This window comes from Crocodylus siamensis, chromosome 2, assembly GCF_052110815.1.
Source record: "Crocodylus siamensis isolate JL-2025a chromosome 2, ASM5211081v1, whole genome shotgun sequence".
Taxonomy (NCBI): Eukaryota; Metazoa; Chordata; order Crocodylia; family Crocodylidae; genus Crocodylus; species Crocodylus siamensis.
In genome coordinates, this window is record NC_143396.1 from 168,653,840 (window position 1) to 168,671,649 (window position 17,810).

The 17,810-nt window shown below is 51.5% G+C and overlaps 1 protein-coding gene across 1 annotated transcript; it reads right to left on the minus strand.

The window, feature by feature from the left end:
- Positions 1-4,890: 4,890 nt before the first annotated feature.
- Positions 4,891-15,910, minus strand: LOC149871207 (mas-related G protein-coupled receptor member H-like). The gene is made up of 2 exons (XM_090034597.1): positions 15,787-15,910; positions 4,891-5,946 (listed from the first exon to the last, which is right to left on the minus strand). Exon 2 carries the CDS (start codon positions 5,917-5,919, stop codon positions 4,891-4,893), a length of 1,029 nt encoding a protein of 342 aa, XP_089890723.1. The 5' UTR covers positions 5,920-5,946; positions 15,787-15,910.
- Positions 15,911-17,810: the final 1,900 nt, after the last annotated feature.

A 17,810-nucleotide genomic window follows, 5' to 3' on the forward strand; every position in this document is an offset into this window, starting at 1 on the left:
TGTGCTTGTGTCTGACTGCATTTTATTGTTACCCTGATAAACTGAGTTCAAGGCATATGAGGGTGTTAGCCTATCAGTGCTGAATAACCTTGACTGGCTCAGGCATGCCCTGTTAATCTGTGTGTGTATGTGTCTATATGTGTTTGACTGATTTGGTGGTTGGAGGAACCGAGCCCCGTTGAAACCAAGTCTTGCAAGATAGCTCCATTGGGAGTGAGGACTTGCAGAAGGGAGAGATACAGCTCCATATAGAAACATAACTGACACAAGCAGCACATTGATAGAATTACAGAGACCCCAGAAACATACCCCTAATAAATGAGCACACCCCAAAGTGATGGGCAAATCTGGTAACACTCTGCTTAGTGTGACCCAGTGTAGCTGTAGCAAAAGAACTGGAAACGCACCCTCCCCATGTCCCAACATCTCTGAGCTGAGGAGATGGCTGGCCATTGCTTGTGCTAGGCCAGCCAAAACTCCTGGAAGGTTGCCATGAAGTTCACATCTTCCATCAGGCTGTCGTTGAAGTGCCAGTAAGTTGGCCCTGGATGATCAAGCAACAGCATGACCCAAACACAGATGAGATGGTGGTCACTGAAGGGGCTGGCCTAATGCTGGAGGCATGGACTTGGGAAGTACTCAGCCCATAGATGTCAATGTGGTCCATCTGGGAGTGATGTAGCTGATCCTACTCCACCCTGATGAAGGTGAAGATGGTGGTGTCACCATGGTGGCAGGCACACCAGACATCCATCAGGGGGTGGTTTCAGAGGACCCTGAAGAACGTTGGTGGTAGCCTGGCTCCACTCCTTGCTCATACAGTCCCACATCTCAAGGGTGACATTAAAGTACCACTGAGGACCAGGTATTTGTGAGGTTTGGGAGTGCCAAGGTAGCTGGCTGCTGGCTGGTAGAACTGGGCCATCTCCAAGTCATGCACAAGGGTGTTTAGGAGGTTCAGGACAAGCCCCTGTGCCTAGACCCAGAGATTTTTCAGTTGGCCTACCACCTAAACAGCCTGGTGGATTTCTGGCTGTAGGCATGGGGAGAATGGGGTGACCACCTCACAAAATTCCTCTGTGAGGTGGCTGAAGTACACTTTGTCACCCCCCTCCATCCACCAGCTGGCTTCGGTGGCCGGTCATATGGTTCTCCTGTAGGAAGAGCACAAAGTACCATACCTCCATAAGGAAGGAGAGTACCTGGCATGAGAGAAGACCTGTCTTGCAGCTGCAGATGTTGAGGGTCAGGATGGCAAGTGACCTCAGTGTTAGAGGTGTTGGCTGGATTAGCAGGAGCCTTGTGGGTGGCAACACCAGATGCAGGGCCCTGCAGCAACCCCATCAGCCTACTGTACACATAGAGGGTGTTGTGGAAGCTGTCAGCCCATGTGTAGTTCCTGGCTTTGTGTTGCTTTGGACCCTTGTCTTCCCTGACCAGCACCCTCACAACATTTAGGACAAGGTGGAAGTCCCCCAAGTGATGTGAGGTGAGCTCCACCTTGTTCTTGAAGTACTACATGCTCTCTAGGAACTGGAGCAGCTACTACCTGTATAACACCAAAGCTGAGAAATACATGGGTTCCACAGAGTGCACGGACTCCCAATCATCCTCCTCTTGGTCTTGTGTTTCAGGAGGGGTTCTCTTTGCTGCCTGGTGGTGGGGGTGGTTGTTTTCCCTTCTCCACCTCCATGAGGGTGGAGGCCAGTGGAGCATCATCTGAAGAACCCAGTCTGCTACTTCTCCCAGATCTACCCAAGGGAGCAGTGCAGGCCCTTGGGGCAGAAGTGGGCATGGCTTAGGGGGTGGCAGCATAGAATACAGTGGGATCTGTGTGGCATCCACCTTATGGTTCTTTTCATTGTTGGGGTACCCTTCTTCAACTCCATCTTTGTTGGGACCACAGCGTAGGTCTCAGTTTATTTCAAGGGTGGTTTTCAGGAACACTGGATGAGATCCACCAGGTGCAGTGGTGGCTTTAGTGCTGTCCCTGCAGCTTTAGGAAAGGGGCTCTTCCCCATTAGGGATCACTGAAGTGAGCTGTAGGGCTCCCTCCTCTACCAGATGGCTGGATTGGGGGGGCTATGCTGCCAAACCCATGCACAGGATGGCCCAGGTGTCTGCCTTTTTTGTGATGATACTGTGCAGAAGAATAAAACTATTGCACAGTAGTGTCACAACATGGTTGGTGCCATGTGATGCTGCTGCTCGGTAGTGCTGGGCTACTGCACAGTCAGCATCACATGTAGATGCAGCCAGTGTGATTTAAACATTTTGTTTTCTGTCTCCTAACACTTTTCACCACCACCCATGGCTACAGCTTGCTTAACAGTCCACAGCTGGTTCCAGTGTCGGGCAGGATTTCTCACTGTCTGCAGTGAACTCCTCCTTGCCTCCAGAAGTCTCAGATTTTCTGCTAGCCCTCAGCACATTGCTTCTGCTACATTGCCCCACTCTTTTCAGCTGCTGTCTCCATGGAGCACACTCCCTGTGTCTCCACTCTCTGGGGCTTCACACTAGCAGGCTGAAGATTGGCCAGCATTCACAGAGGCATGTACATACTCCAGTTCCCCAGCTTAGATCTCTTCAGCAGAGGAAACTCGCCAGGCATTGGTGAAGCATAGGGAGTGCATGTGCACCCCCTGAGCTTGGCAGTGAACCCCCTGGAAAAAGTGCTGCCGATGCTACCAGAGGTGCCTGCAGGCAGTCGGCACCCCCCCACCTCCCACTGCCAGCATCGCCAGGGGCATCTGAGGGTGGTCCCTGATCACCACTGGCCACCGCCAATGCTGCTGGCAGCATCTGTGGGTGGTTGCCAACTACTGGTTGTCACTCACCACTCCCCCTCCCAGTGCTGATAGTGCCACCTGCGGGAGCTCACGGTTCCCCCCTTCCTCTAAGGGCATGCAGTGTTCATGTCACCAGGGAAGTACAGAGCTCCCAGAAGCAAGAAGCTTCCCCCACATGGTTTTATTCTGCCCTGCAATGCTGAGTTGCACCTACTGCCCTGCAGAGACCCTGGGGGATGGTAGGAGGGTGGGGACTCCAAGCCCACAGCAGGCAGGCAGCAGCAGGGGAGGACCCAGGCTCCACACTCTGCTACACTGCAGCAGCTGCCATCTCCTGCAAGTAGCAGTTGGGATCAGGCACTACTGTGGGGGGCAGGGGGCTGCAGAGCTGGATACCTAGCCTGTAGCCATGGCAGCAGGGCTGGGGGGGGGACAAAAGGCTGTGGGTGGGGTCAAAGGGCATCAGCAGGGATGGGGGAATGGGCAGGGAGTGAGGGGTACCAGCAGGGCCACACAGCTGTGGGTGGGGAGTGAGGGCACCAGCAGGGCTGCAAGGCTGGGGTTTGGGAGTGAGGGGCCTGTACCTGTGTTTTGTGACTGAAGGGAGCAGGGGGAGCTCTGATTCTCCATGATAAAAACACCAAAATCTAATACCAAAATGTGTAGTTATTTAGAATTTACTTTATTATTGTGGTTAAGGCACTGGTAGGCTTCAAAATAGCTTTCAAATTATACCAAGAAAATATTCTGTTGAACTGATACCTATACATATAGTGGCATTTCATTTTAATCATGAATTTTGGGTTTTTAATCACATAACTTGTGAGGGGTTTTATCAGAAAATTGGCATTTTTTTTTTTTATCAGGGAAAATCAGGATCCCTAGTCATCACCTAACTTGGGATCTCACAAGGAAGCAGGGGTCTCATCTTGGTCTCCTCTATATGCCATTACTTACTAAGCTCTCAGCTGCTTATTATCTGGGGCTCTGGAGCTTGATAACTCTACTGGCCAGCTCTACTATCAGTAACTGGGCATATCCCTTCTTACACAAAGCAAAGGAAAAGGAATCTTATCATCAAAGGAAAGGAAAGGTCTCTTCAAAGACCCTCTGGAGTGCAAGCTTGACAGAGCCCCTGAGCCACTGCTTCCTGTAGTTCCCAGCTAGGAAGTAAATCATGGGATTAATACTGCTGTTGACAGAGGCCAGCATGGGGCATACATGACATCAGCAGATGCATGACAAATAGAACCGAAGAGGTGATACTTCCTCTCTATGTGCCATTGGGCAGACCACAGTTGGAGGATTGCATCCAGTTTTGGGCACTGTACTTCAAGAAGGATGTTAATAGACTTAAGAGGGTCCAAAGGGGGGCCACTCATGTGGTTAGGGGCTTACAGAACAAGCCCTATGGGGAGAGACTGGGGGACCTGGACCTCTTCAGGCTTCGCAACAGAAGGCTGAGAGGTGATCTTGTGGCTGCCTACAAATTCATTAGAGGGCGTACAGCAAGGAACTGGAGATGTTCTGTTCACCAGGGCGCCTCTTGGGGTAACAAGTAACAATGCTCACAAACTGACAGAGAGCAGATTTAGGCTGGATATCAGGAAAAACTTCTTCATGGTAAAGGTGGCCAAAATTTGGAACAGGCTTCCAGGGGAGGTGGTGCTCTCCCCTACCTTGGGGGTCTTTAAGAGAAGGCTGGACAGGCATCTGGCTGGGGTCATCTGTCCCCAGCACTGTTTCCTGCCTAGGCAGGGGGTCAGACTTGATGATCTGTTGAGGTCCCTTCCAACCCTAGCACCCATGAATAGACAGAGGCCTTAGATGTATCATGGGAAGATGTGATTTATTTATGTTAGTAATTCTGTTATGTTTCCTCTGAAACACAGGGGAAGGTTACAAACACAAATTTGCATGAATGAGAGTCCAGAGCTAAATGCAGTAAGGTATGTATGAGGCAAGAATGCTAATTGGCTCAACCACGGGAGAAGCATGTCAACAAAACTAAACTTACTTTTGAATGATTTATATATAAAAAAATAAAAAGTCAGGCCTTTCTGCCTTCCAACCCTACTTTCCTATGATCCTATAACTTGGATCAAGGGGCTCTGTGATCAAGGGAAACCTGTGTCTCCAGGGCAGCCTTTCCCAGAATGAGTCCTGCTGAGACTGAAGCAGTTGTCTCCACTGCCTCAGACCTGAGGCTCTCATTTCCCTCAAGGGGATCTGTCTTCTCTTCAAAGACCCTCTGGAGTGCAAGCTTGACAGAGCCCCTGAGCCACTGCTTCCTGTAGTTCACAACTAGGAAGTAAATCATGGGATTAATACTGCTGTTGACAGAGGCCAGCATGAGACATACACACCATTCAAAAAATCCTGCAAAAGAAGTAAAGTTTAAAAAACTGAACATGTACTGGGCACTTATAGGACCAGCCAAGCCAAGGAAGAAAAGGATACTAAGCAAGATAGCGATGTAGAACCTTTGTGGCTGATGTCTCTGTGATCTGTAATGGACCTTGATGAGCAAGGTCAGACTGGAAATAATCATGATGAGTGGGAAAATACCAAAATTCACAATGCAGAAACTTATGATCATGTAATAACACATACAACTATATGTAGAAGGAAAGCAGTAAGAAAAAGTTAGTCCTGTCAGGAGGACTGAGACAGCCCAGAGCAGGGCACACATCAAGGCAGACAAATATGTTGGCCAGTGAAGTCGATACCAGATGGGACAGAGGACAGATAAATACCTTTCAGCACTGACAGCTGTCAGAAGATACAGGCTGGTGCTGTATGTCAATATAACAAGTGCCTCAAATATATGCAGATGCATTGGAAAATCTGAAATAAAACAGTTGTACATTTCCAGAATTAATAGAATGAGCAAAATTATCAGGCCGAGAAGGAACCCACAGTCAGCAATGGCCAGGTTCAGGATATAGATGGTGAAAGTGCTCTTCTTGATATGAAAGCCAAGGAGCCATGTGACAATTCCATTCTCCACATGTCCAAACAAGCAGATGAGGAGAGTGATACAGATAATCACAAGTTCATTAAGAGACTCCGTAAGACATCCAGAGCTGATGTCTGTGATTCTGAATCCTTCAATGGGACTCGATGCCATGTCTTTCTTTCACTTTCTCATTCACACCTGTCAAAAGAGAGGAGACAAGAAGAACTAATGGTGTCATTATCCCAAACTTTTCCCTCCCCAGTTATTTCAGCTTCATGGTTTGGAGCAGGCAGATCCTAGTGAGTAAGAATGAAGAATGAGTCTGGCAGTTACTTGGGACAGAGAAGCTATAGAAAAAGGCAGAGAGGTGCTAGGACCAGCCTGATGCAAAAAAAAAAAAGTATTCTGAGTGAGCCAAAGGAAGGGATAAATTAGGATGTACTATCCATCAGGTATGGACAGGGAGTGGGAAGAGGAAAAGATTATTTATTGAAGCTGAGAGGGAAAGGGAAGGGAGGGGAGAGGGAGAGAAACATAAATGATGACTCCTTGCATAGTGATAAGTAAGAACTACATTCCATCCAGAAAATTATAGAAAAGTAGGGCTGGAAGAGACCTTCAAAAGGTCATCTAGTCCAACCTAGTTCCAGACACAGGATCATCATTGTACATGCCTTCCTATGCAAAACCACTGTCTAACCACTTAACAAAACTACACAATCAACCTTGACAGAACACAAAGCATAACACCCTAACCTGCCCCAGCTAAATCCCAGAGACTACGGTGGCTAATGTCCTGCTGCTGTGAGGTAGTTAAAATATGCTAAAGAGATCCAAGGAAGAGAACCATGCCCTTGCCTACAGAAGAAGGGAAGAATCCCTACAGTCCATAGCATTCTAAACTTGATATAAAATTCTTTCCTGACCCTAACTATTGCAATCAGTCCGACTTAAGTGGAGCAGAAAGTTCTTCTAGCCAGAAACTTCTTGGTTTAAACACTGGCACACCATAGTCAATATCCCCAGCCTTGGCTGCAGCCAAAACCCAAAGCTTCAGAGAAAGGTGACCCGCTGTCCCCAATCTCCTTCCCCTGGCATGTATAATAACAGAAAGGAAGAAACTTCTTTCCTGTCCCCATGTGGCATCCAATGAAGCCCAGTAACATAGAAAATGGTAATCATAGAGCCTAAGGCAGGGATGGACAAAATATGTCCCATGGGCCAGATCTGGCCCACCAGGACAGTCTATATGGCCTGTGTGGCCCCTAAAAAATTTATAAAATTATTATTTATCTTCCCCTGGCTCCTGTCATAGATGACAGGAGTCAGGGGCAGTAGGACCCAAGGGAAGCCACGGCAGGCTCCTGCAACATCAGGGCCCACCCACCCCTTCCCCCTGCCACCCAGAAGCCCCTGCCTAGCAGAGGCTTCTGGCACGGGACCATGGGGCTGTTCATGCCTGCACTGGTGTGGAAAATTCAGGTAAGAAGGAGGGGGAGGGAGGACCACAATGATCACCCCAGACCTGCCGAGTTCCACGGTTCAGCCATGCAGCTGGGAGCCACATGGTGCAGGGCAACTAGAAAGTGGGCAGCAAAGTAGAGAAAGCGGTGGCAGGAGGCAAGGGGAGTGAAAGCAAGTGGCTTGCGAGAGTATAGGGCCAATGCCAGTGTGCCAGGGACCAGAACCAGGCGGGGGCTGGCAGAGGCCCATGGAACTGGGCTGGGCTACCAGCAGAGAGAGAGGGGAGTTGGTCAGTGGCTTTGAGCCAGCTGTGGTACGCCTTGGCCTCTCATGCAAGATGGAATAGCCCTTGTGGCACCCCTCAGGGCTGCCACTGCGGTTGTAGCAGCTGCAGAACTTGGCGGCAGAAGTGGAGGAAGAGGAGGATGAGGCAGGCTTGGCTGCTGCGGCCTTCTCCTTGTTGCCACACTCACAGCACTGCTCCCAGGGCCACTCGCAGAAACATCCACTTCCACCACAGAGCTCCCACTGCATCCAGCAGCTGTGTTCCATCTCCCCATGCAGCTGCCGCTGCCAGCCCCTCACCCACTTCTGCAGCCACTACAGCCACAATTGATGTTATTCTGACTACCACAGACACCTTGGTCTGCTGCAGGGATGGCACCAAGTGCAAGTGGTGCTCAGCTGAGACAGCAGGGCCATGGCAGAAAGGGCATGCCAGAGGCATCAAGGCCCTTTTAGCACCCCTCAGGGCCACCAGTGTGGTTGTGGCAGTTGCAGTGGAGGTGAAGGACAAGGTGGAATCGGCCACTGCTGCCTTTTCCTTGTTGCTGTGCTTGTGGTGCTGCACTCTGACCTCTGTGTGGCTGCTGCTATCGGAGCAGGCAACTGCTACTGGGCAACAATTCTGGACTGCTGCTGCACCCCTGACTCCATGGCTGAGCACCCCTTGCACTCAGTGCCATCTCCACAGCAGTCCAAGGTGGCCACAACAACAGTAATTGCAGCAACAGTGGCAGCAACTGCAGACGTGGGTGAAGGGCTAGCAGTGGCAGCTGCACAGGGAGGCAGAGCACAGCAGCTGAGTGTGGTGGGAGCACCGTGGTGGCAGCAATTGCTCCCACAAGCAGCCCAGCAAGTGTCATCATGAGTGCAGTGACAAGGAAAGCAGCAGTGACCAAGCCCTCCTCATCTTCCTCCTCCACCACGGCCAATGCCACCAAGCCCCACAGCCACCACAATCTGGAATTCTTGAGGCAGCTCTCAGAGTCTGTACAGTTTAGAGACATGGCCATCATGGGGGACCTAAACTATCCTGGCATCTGCTGGGAGGAGCAGTCAGCCAAATCCAACCATTCACATAGGTTCATAACCTGCATGCAGGACCTTCACCTAACACAGGAGGTATACGGTCCCACTAGGGGGAATGCCTTATTGGACTTGGGGATGTCCCCAGCCCTTGTGTGTGTGCTCTACCTCTGCACCAAAAATTCTCAAAGCATAGGCCTCTGTTTCTTTTCCTGTGGGGCTGTGGCTCAGTGAGCTTCAGCCCCCTTCCTCCCTATGCCCCTTCTTCCCCACAACCCCAGCCTGCCCCTACTAGATTCACCATCCCCATGGGATATTTTGTTTTTCTTTATTGTCTTCCCTGCCTTCTCCAGCTGCGGCCTCACCAAGGCTGAGTACAAGGGGAGAATGACATCCCAGGATGTGCTTGAGAAGCATCTCTGGATGCAAGCCAGCATTTTGGTTGCTTTAGTAGCTGCAACATTGCATTGCAGGCTCATGTTCATCTTGTGGTCAATGATGACCCCCAAGTCTCTTTCTTCCGTAGTGCTAGCCAATGTACCACTGCCAAGTCTATAAGGATGCTGCAGGTTTTTCCTCCCAAGGTGGAAAACCTTGCATTTTTCAGTGTTAAACACCGTCATGTTCTCATCCACCCATTTGCTGAGCCTGTCCAGGTCAGCCTGAATCACCTGCCTGTCTTCTGGTGTGGATGTTTTGCCCCGAAGTTTGGTGTCATCAGCAAACTTGGCTGTCAGTCTACCCAAATGGGAGAACCTGCACTTTGAGACCTGGGTACAGGCCCTGCCTTGGGTAGTGAGGGCCCCCAAGATTGTGGTGGTCTCCTGCTTTCATGGCAAGGGGGTCTTTTTCCTTGCCTCAGAGGCCACTGCACAAAAGGCAGTGGAAAGGGGGCTCATGGTAGGGGGCAAGTAGGTCCCCCTTGAGCCTCTAGAAGAGCTAGGGACCAGGGTGGTCCTCAGCTCCATCTATCCCTATATCCCTCATTGGGCCTTGCTCCCCCAGCTCCAAACACTGAGAAGTGTTATCTCCCCAGTGGTGGCCCTCTTACTGGTGTGCTGAGACCCTAGCCTCTGCCACATGCACTCTTTCTGTCACAGGGTCATGATTCAGCTGGTGGTCGAAGCATGGCTGGAGACGACGGGTACCTGGTAATTCCTTATCAGGGAGCCCTGGTGAGGATTTTATATATGCTGGGGACCTGCAGTGCTTCCAGTGCCATGCTCCAGAACACCTGTATCATGGGAAGGGGCCTCCCCAGCTGTGCCTGGCACCCCACCCCTAGGAAAGATCAAATGGGCCTCCATGGAGGAGGTTTCAGGGATGCTGGATAGTCCCAGACAGGAGCCAATGGGTGGAACCCTTCATTCTGCTGACCAAGGCCTACTCCCGAAACCAGGCACCTAGGCTGAGGCCTGCCCAAAGGAAGGCCTGCTGGCAGAGCCTCCTCCCTCTGATCTCGAGGATACACAGGCCCTGGGGCTCACCCCAGTGAGTCCTGAGGGAGGAGGTCCCCTATCCCAGGACCCTGAGGCAGATACCAGAGCCAACCTGATGCCTGATGGGTCTCTTACCTCTCACCTCCAGCCTGCCCCATAGTCCTGCACCAGAGGGGGTCACAGTGGGGTCCCCTAATCAATGGGCCAATTTCACTGGGGACCCTGCACAGACTCCCCAGGGCTCCAGCTCTTTCCCACCATTTTGTGAAGGAGCCCCACCCAACCCTTACCCCCACCCCTCTCCTAGAGGGCTGCAGAGCTCTCCCAATCCCAACCAGAGTCCAGGATCTTAGCAAACCAGGGGGTTCAGATGGTTCCAAAGGAGCATTCTAAGCTCCAGGACCATGAGGAGGATGCCTGAAAACCAGCAGGCTCCATGGAGCCTGCAGACCTCTCAGTCCCAGCAGTCCCCAGGGATGAGCTACTTGCATTTCTTGACCATGACTATACCCACCACTCTACCAGTAAGGTACAGCTAGCCTTGGACCACTGGGGAGATTATGACAGTGTCCTCGCCACTGCAAGGGCACTGGCGGGAGAAGGTAAGGGGCCCAAAAGCCGCAACACCCAGATCTATAGGTGGGCTTGCAGTTTCATAGATGCCCTCTGCATAGCACCTTCCCATACGTATAAACTGGCAGGCCCCACATGAGGCGTTGTGATGCATGAGGCCCCTGCTGAACCATTTACTCCACCCTCCCCAAATCCTGTGGTCATTTAAGCTCACGACCCTCAGTGTCCATGGCTGCAGGAAGGGTCTCCAGAGGTGCCAGGTGCTCTCCTTTCTTTAGGAGGGAGGGTACCTCATGGTATTCTTGCAGGAGGCCTCTATGCCTCCAGCCAATGAACCAAATTGGTGGAAGGCAGGGTCTTTTTTAGTCACCTTTCAGCCACCTCATGCGGGGTGGCCACCCTGTTCTTCCCAGGCATTCAGCCAGAGGTTCTCCAGGCTGTTGAGGTGGTGCCAGGCCGCCTGCTGCACCTTTGGGTCCAGGTGTGGGTGCTGGTCCTGAACCTTCTGAATGTGTATTCCTACTCCAGGTCCTTCGCCGGGGCAGATTTCTTCTGCCAGACAGCTGCATACATCAGGACCCTCAACCCTCATGAGTGCCTGGTCCTTGGTGCGAGACTAGTCAGGCAATGAGTGGAACCAGAACCGTTGGTGTCCTCAGGGAGATCCTGATGGACTACTTCCTGGTGGATGTCTGGCATGCCTGTCACCCCACTGAACCCTGTACCTTCACCTGTCTGAGGGTGGGAGAGGAACAGGCATGCTACTCCTGGTTAGACCAGATTTATATCTCTTTGCTGTACTTTGCCCAGGCCCACTCCTCTGGCATCCAGCTGACCCCTTCAGCAATCACCACCTTGCCCAGGCCCCAGCATGGCCTAGGCCCAGACATCTGGGGTCAACCTACTGGCATTTCAATGCCAGCCTGCTGAAGAATGTAGGCTTCAGGGAGGCTTTCTGGGAGTTCTGACCTGGCAGAAGCAACGGGCAACTTTTCCCTGTGTCTCAGGAGATGGTAGGATGTGGGGATGGTTCACATCCAGCTTTTTTGCCACAGCTACACTCGGGAGCACACCCAGCAGAGAGAGGCAGACTGGGATCAGCTTAAGCATGAAGTGCTAGAGCTGGAGAGGCACCTGGCTGACAACCCAACCAACATCTCCCTCTGCAGAGAGTGTTGGGAGAGGCAGGAACAGCTTTGTGTTCTAGATGACCACCACGCCCGCTTCTTCTATGCCCTGGAGAAGAGGCGGAGGGCCAAGAAATGCATCACCTGCCTTCTGGTGGATGACGACACCCCCCTCACAGATCCAGGTGAGATGCACCAGCATGCCTTCTATGAAGAGCTCTTCTCCCTGGATCTCACCGATGCCAAGGCCTGTCAGACCCTGTAGGAGGGACTCCCACAGGTCAGCATGGGTGACCAAGACCAGCTGAAAGCTCCTCACACTCTGGTTGATTTTTTGGCAACCCTCCACCTGATGCCTGGTGCCTTCTTCCCAGGCATTGATGGGATGACCTTGGAGTTCTACAGGACTTTCTGGGACATCCTCAGCCCAGAACTTGCTTTGGTCTGAGCCAAATCCAAGGGAAGTGGGGAGCTTCCCCTGTTGTGCCATGCTGACCCACCTGCCAAAGACAGGAGATCCCCATGACCTAAGGAGTTGGCGTCCCGTGTCCCTCCTTTACCAGGTTGTAGCAAGGGCCATCTCACTGTGCCTGTGGTCCATGCACGCAGATGTGATCTATCCCGATTAGACATACCTGGTTCCCAGATGTTCCATCTTCAACAACCTGTATCTGGTTCAGGAACTTCTAGAGCTAGTGCACATGGAGGGCCTGTCTTTCACCTTCCTATCCTTGGACCAAGAGAAAGCGTGTGACAGAGTGGATCATGGGTAACTCACAGGCATGCTTTGGGCCTTTGGCTTTGGGCCTCACTTCATACGGGCTCTCCAGGTGCTGTACACTTCTGCAGAATAGTTGGTCAAGCTCAACTGGACCCTGATGGAGCACATCCCATTCAGGAGAGGGGTGCATCAAGGCTGCCCTCTGTAGGGCTACCTATACGCCATGGCCCTAGAGCCTTTACTCGTTCTCCTGTGGAAGCGAGTGGCAGGGTTGATGTTCCAGGAGCTGATGGTGCAGCTGGTCCTGTCAGCGTATGCTGATGATGTACTCCTCATGGTCCAGGACTCAGGTGACCTGGCACAGGTACAGACTTGCTGGGCATTCTACTCAGTGGCCTCCTCTGCCTGGGTTCACTGGGTCAAGAGCTTTGGCCCGATGGTGGGATGGACCCCAGCAAGGTGTACATCTAGCCTCCTCTTAAAGACCCCCAGGGTAGGAGCCAGCACCACTTCTCTTGGAAGTTGGTTCCAGATACTAGCCGCCCTGACCATGAAGTAGCGCCTCCTGATATCTAGCCTAAATCTTCCCTCTACCAGCTTGTGACCGTTATTCCTAGTCACTCCTGGCAGTGCTTGGGGGAACAGGGACTTCCCCAGTGCCTGCTGATCCCCCCTGACTAGTTTGTAACAGGCCACTAGATCCCCCCTCAGCCTTCTCTTGTGGGGACTGAACAGGTTCAGGTCCTGTAGCCTCTCCTCATAAGGCCTGCCCTGCTGCTCCCTGATCATATGTGTGGCCCTCCTCTGAACCCTCTCCATGTTGTCCACATCCCTCTTGAAGTACTCCAACTGCGGCCTGACCAGTGCCGCATAGAGGGGGAGGATCACCTCCTTGGACCTGCTTGAGATGCATCTGTGGATGCATGACAAGGTACCATTGGCCTTCCTGGCTGCATCCCTACACTGCCGACCCATGTTCATCTTGGCATCAAGGATGACTCCAAGATCTTTTTCTGCCTCTGCACTGACAAGAAGGGAGTTCCCCAACCTGTAGGTATGGTGCCAGTTGTTCCTCCCCAGGTGCATCACTTTGCACTTGAGAACAGGATAGGATTCAACACTGTCATCCACCCACCCTTGTAGCCTGTCTAGGTCCAATTGTAGTCTATTCCTCCACTCTAGCATGCCCACATCCCCCCACATCTTAGTGTCATCAGCAAATTTGAACAGGGTGCTTTTTTCCCCCCTCGTCCAAGTCACTGATGAAGATGTTGAACAGTGCGGGCCCGAGGACCAAACCCTGGGGGACCCCACTGCCCACATCCCTCCAGGTTGAAAATGACCCATCCATCACCACTCTCTGGGTGCTGCCCTCCCACCAGTTGGCAACCCAATTGACTGTGCAGGTGTCAACACCACAGTCCCCCAGTTTCTTAATGAGAACAGGGTGAGAGACAGTATTCAAAGGCCTTCCAAAAGTCCAGGAAAACTATGTCCACTGCTACCTCTGCATCTAATGGATTTGGTGATCTGATCATAGAAGGCCACCAGGTTGGTCTGACAGGACCTGCCACTGATGAACCCGTGTTTGTTGTCCCTAAGCATGAAATCCCCTGCTGCGCCCTCGTGGATGTGTGCCAGCATAATTTTCTCGAACAGCTTGCTTAGGATTGACATAAGACTAACTGGCCTATAGTTTCCCGGGTCCTCCTTCTTACCCTTTTTGAAGATGGGAACCATGTTGGCCCTCTTCCAGTCCTCTGGCACCTCACCAGAGCACCACGAGTGCTCATAAAGCTGTGCCAGGGGTCCTGCAATGACCTCAGCCAATTCCTTTAGTACTCTAGGGTGGAGATCGTCTGGACCAGCTGACTTGAATACGTCCAGTCCCTCCAGAAGCTCCCTAACTAGTTCCTCACTAACCCTTGGCCTAGGTGCGTCTCCCCTGGGGCCTGAGAGGGGCAGCTGTTCCTGTCCCTGCTTCAGAAGATGGAGGCAAAGAAATAGTTAAATATGTTGGCTTTGTCATCTGGTGTGACGACCAAATTTCCTAATGTGTCCTGCAGGGGCCCCACATTACCTGGAACCTTCTTTTTACCCCCTATGTATTTAAAGCAGGACTTCTTATTGTCCTTAATCCAGGAAGCTAGTCCCAGTTCCATCTCTGCCTTGGCCTTCCTGACTGCCCCACTACATCCTTGAGCAACTGCAGTATAGTCATCCCTGGTGATGTCCCCTCCTTTCCACTGGGTGTACGCCTTTTAGCTAGGAGACATTCCCGGATGCTTTTGGTGAGCTATGGGGGCTTTTATGCCCTCCTGCTCCCTTTGATCCTCGTTGGGATTACCTCCCTTTGGATTTGGAGGATCGTCTCCTTGAGGACCAACCACTCTTCTTGGACCCCTGGCTCCCATCCCCTCTGGGACCTCAGTGCTTCCCTGACTATTCTCCTTAGCTCATTGAAGTTTGCACTCCTGAAATCTAGGGTTGCTGCCTTGCTGCAGGCCTTTGCCACCTTGCCCTGGATGGTGAATTCCAGCAGGTGATGATCACTGTAACCCAGGTGGTCGAGCACCCATAGCCCCCTCACCAGGTCATCTCCTGTGGCCAACACCAGGTTCAACAAGGCATCTCCCCTGGTGGGGCCTGTGCACCTCCTGGGTTAGATGGAGATCCTGCATTCTGACTAAGAACCTACGTGAGCGGTCAGTTCTTGCTGACTGCTCTTCCCAGCAGATGTCCAGGAAGTTCAGGTCCCCCATGACTACCGCATCCTTAGATTTCACTACCTCCGTGAGCTGACCTAAGAATTCCTGGTCAAGCTCTTCCCCTTGGTTGGGAGGTCTGTAGTAGACCCCCACTGTTAAGTCTCTTTCCCCTTGACTGCCTTATAATCCAACCCAAAGCACTTCAGAGTGCCCTTCCTCTGATTCCTTATTAATTGATGAGGATGGGTATTCCTCCTTAATGTAGAGTGCTATGCCCCCACCTTTCCTTCCTATCCTGTCCCTCCTGTACAGCCTATAGCCCTTGATATTCACCACCCAGTCACGTGTTGAGTCCCACCATGTTTCAGTGATCCCCCACTATATCCGGGTTGGTGTCAGCTAGCAGGAGGGTGAGTTCCTCCTGCTCGTTTCCCATACTACGAGCATTTGTGTAGAGGCATTTGAGGCCTCCTGTGGATGTGTGTACTAACCCCCTAATCACAGCATTGCCCTGGCCCCTGTTGCTTACCTGTGTATACATTTTGCTCATTCATCTAGGCTGGGCTGTACTTGTGGACGTTGCTTGGTCTGGCAGTCCGATGATTCCTCCACCCTCATCTTCCCCTTCCCCCCTGACAAGCCTAGTTTAAAGCCCACTGGAGGAGGTCCGCTAACCTAGAAGAAAAACACACGCTTACCTTTAGGGGAAAGGTGGAGCCCATCCCATCCACACATGTCTCTTCATCATGATGTGCTGGTCACGGTTGAGAAAGCCAAAGCCTGCCTCGAGACACCATTCCTGAAGCCTCCAGTTGGTCTCCGCAATGCATGTTGCATGCCGTCTTCCATGTCCACTCACTGGTAGGATAGAAGAGAAAACCAGCTGTGCGCCCATCTCCTTCAGCACGCACCCCAGAGCATGGTAGTCCTCCGTCAGGCGACAGGGCTTCTCCTGGCCACATCATTAGTACCCACATGGACTAGGACCATGCGGTAGTAATCAGTGGGCTGGATCACGGTTTGGAGCATCCCTTTCACGTCGTGAATCTTTGCTCCAGGCAGGCAGTAGACCTCATGAGTTGGAGGAACAAACAGGGATGGGAGGAATGATCAGGGGACTGGGGCCAGGTGAGGCCCTCCCATGGTCCCTCCCCTCTCCAGCCTTCCCAACCCACTACTTACCTGCCACAAAGCCAGGTCCAGGTTCCTGCAGCCTGCATTGCTGCTTGCCCCACACAGGCAGGCAGCATGCTTCAGCATCAGGGCAAGGGCCAGCCATAGAGATGCTCTGGCTGGCTACCAGAGCATGTCTGTGGATAACCAAGCCTCCGGTTGCCTCAGGGCATGGTCCAGGATCATGCCCTGCCCCACTTTTTCCCCCTGGGGTATTTTTTGACCCCTGGATAGCCAGGGGTCTAATTTTGCCTCTGCACTGCAAATTTGCAGCATGGGGAACATTTTTTTGTTTCGTTTCTGCATGTGCTTCTTGCAGCATCTCAAAGGAGTTTGAGATTCTGCATGAGGCATGCACAGGCTTGTGTGGACATGCCCTATTTGACTAAACAAGGAAGGAGGAATGGGCAGTGATGGGGCTCCTGAATACCACTAGTTAGGTCATTTATCCAGCTTATGAACCATCCACTGTACACTCGAGAGGGAGGTATGTGCAGACTGGAAGAGAGCAAGGGAAAGGGAGTGTTGTTTAGATAAAGTAGCACTGCCATGGAAAAGGTCTTGGTCCTTATCCTTCCTTCCAATTAGGCAGAAGTTACCTACTGCAGTTTATTCACTTTATCCAAGAAATAGTAAACTGATATACAGAATAACCACTTCTATGCTTCCCCTCTGCCCTCAAATATCTTCCCTATACATCAAGCAGTAATATTTTAAAGTTAATACAGCAGTTTAAAACACCACTGGATTTTTGGATGGATAGGGAATTAGAAGCTGGGTCTCCTGCTCCCTTGGTAAGTATCTTAATAATCAAGCTATTGGGGCAAAAGGCAGAAAGGCCACATCCTTCCTCTTCCTTCCCTCCACCCCCCATGTCAAACAGTCTCTAATCACAATTTTTCTCTTCCAACTTGGAGTCACACTGGATCATTCTCTATATTCTCTGAAGGGTTGCACAGGGCAAGCATAACTATGCTAGTGGTAATGGAATTGAAAACTTGCGTAATTGCCAAAAACATTACTTGTGTGACTGTAAAAGGCACTTAGGTGCATAAAGATATAGGAGTTGGACTCTTGCATGCTATTAAGCTCTGGTATAACTTCTATGATTATTGAGCAACAATACAGTAATCTATTCCACTGCCTTCCCTCATGCAAAGGAGTTATTATTGTGCACCTCTCTGATTTTCCAGCCAAATCTTTTAACCACCACACTACTGGTCAGATGATAACCAATGCACACTCCAGGGTTCCTTCTGAAGTTGTCTACATTTGACATCTAGAAGGAGGAGGTATTCTCAGGTCCTGGTGTTTCTGGAATCCAGATGGCATTTCAGAGAAGAACTGTGCTCTTGGGAGAAGGTCCTGAAATGGGAGCAACCCAAAGACAAAACAGGGGTAGGTGGGCAAAGGAGGAGAGAGAGAAACTAGACAAGAGGAGCCTGAGAAGCTTAAAAGAAAACAGCCAATGCTATGGTCCTTGACAGATTGCTTAGGCCCCAGGGAAGAAGTACTCTGAATAGCATGTTTCACTGGATCAGTGAAAGTT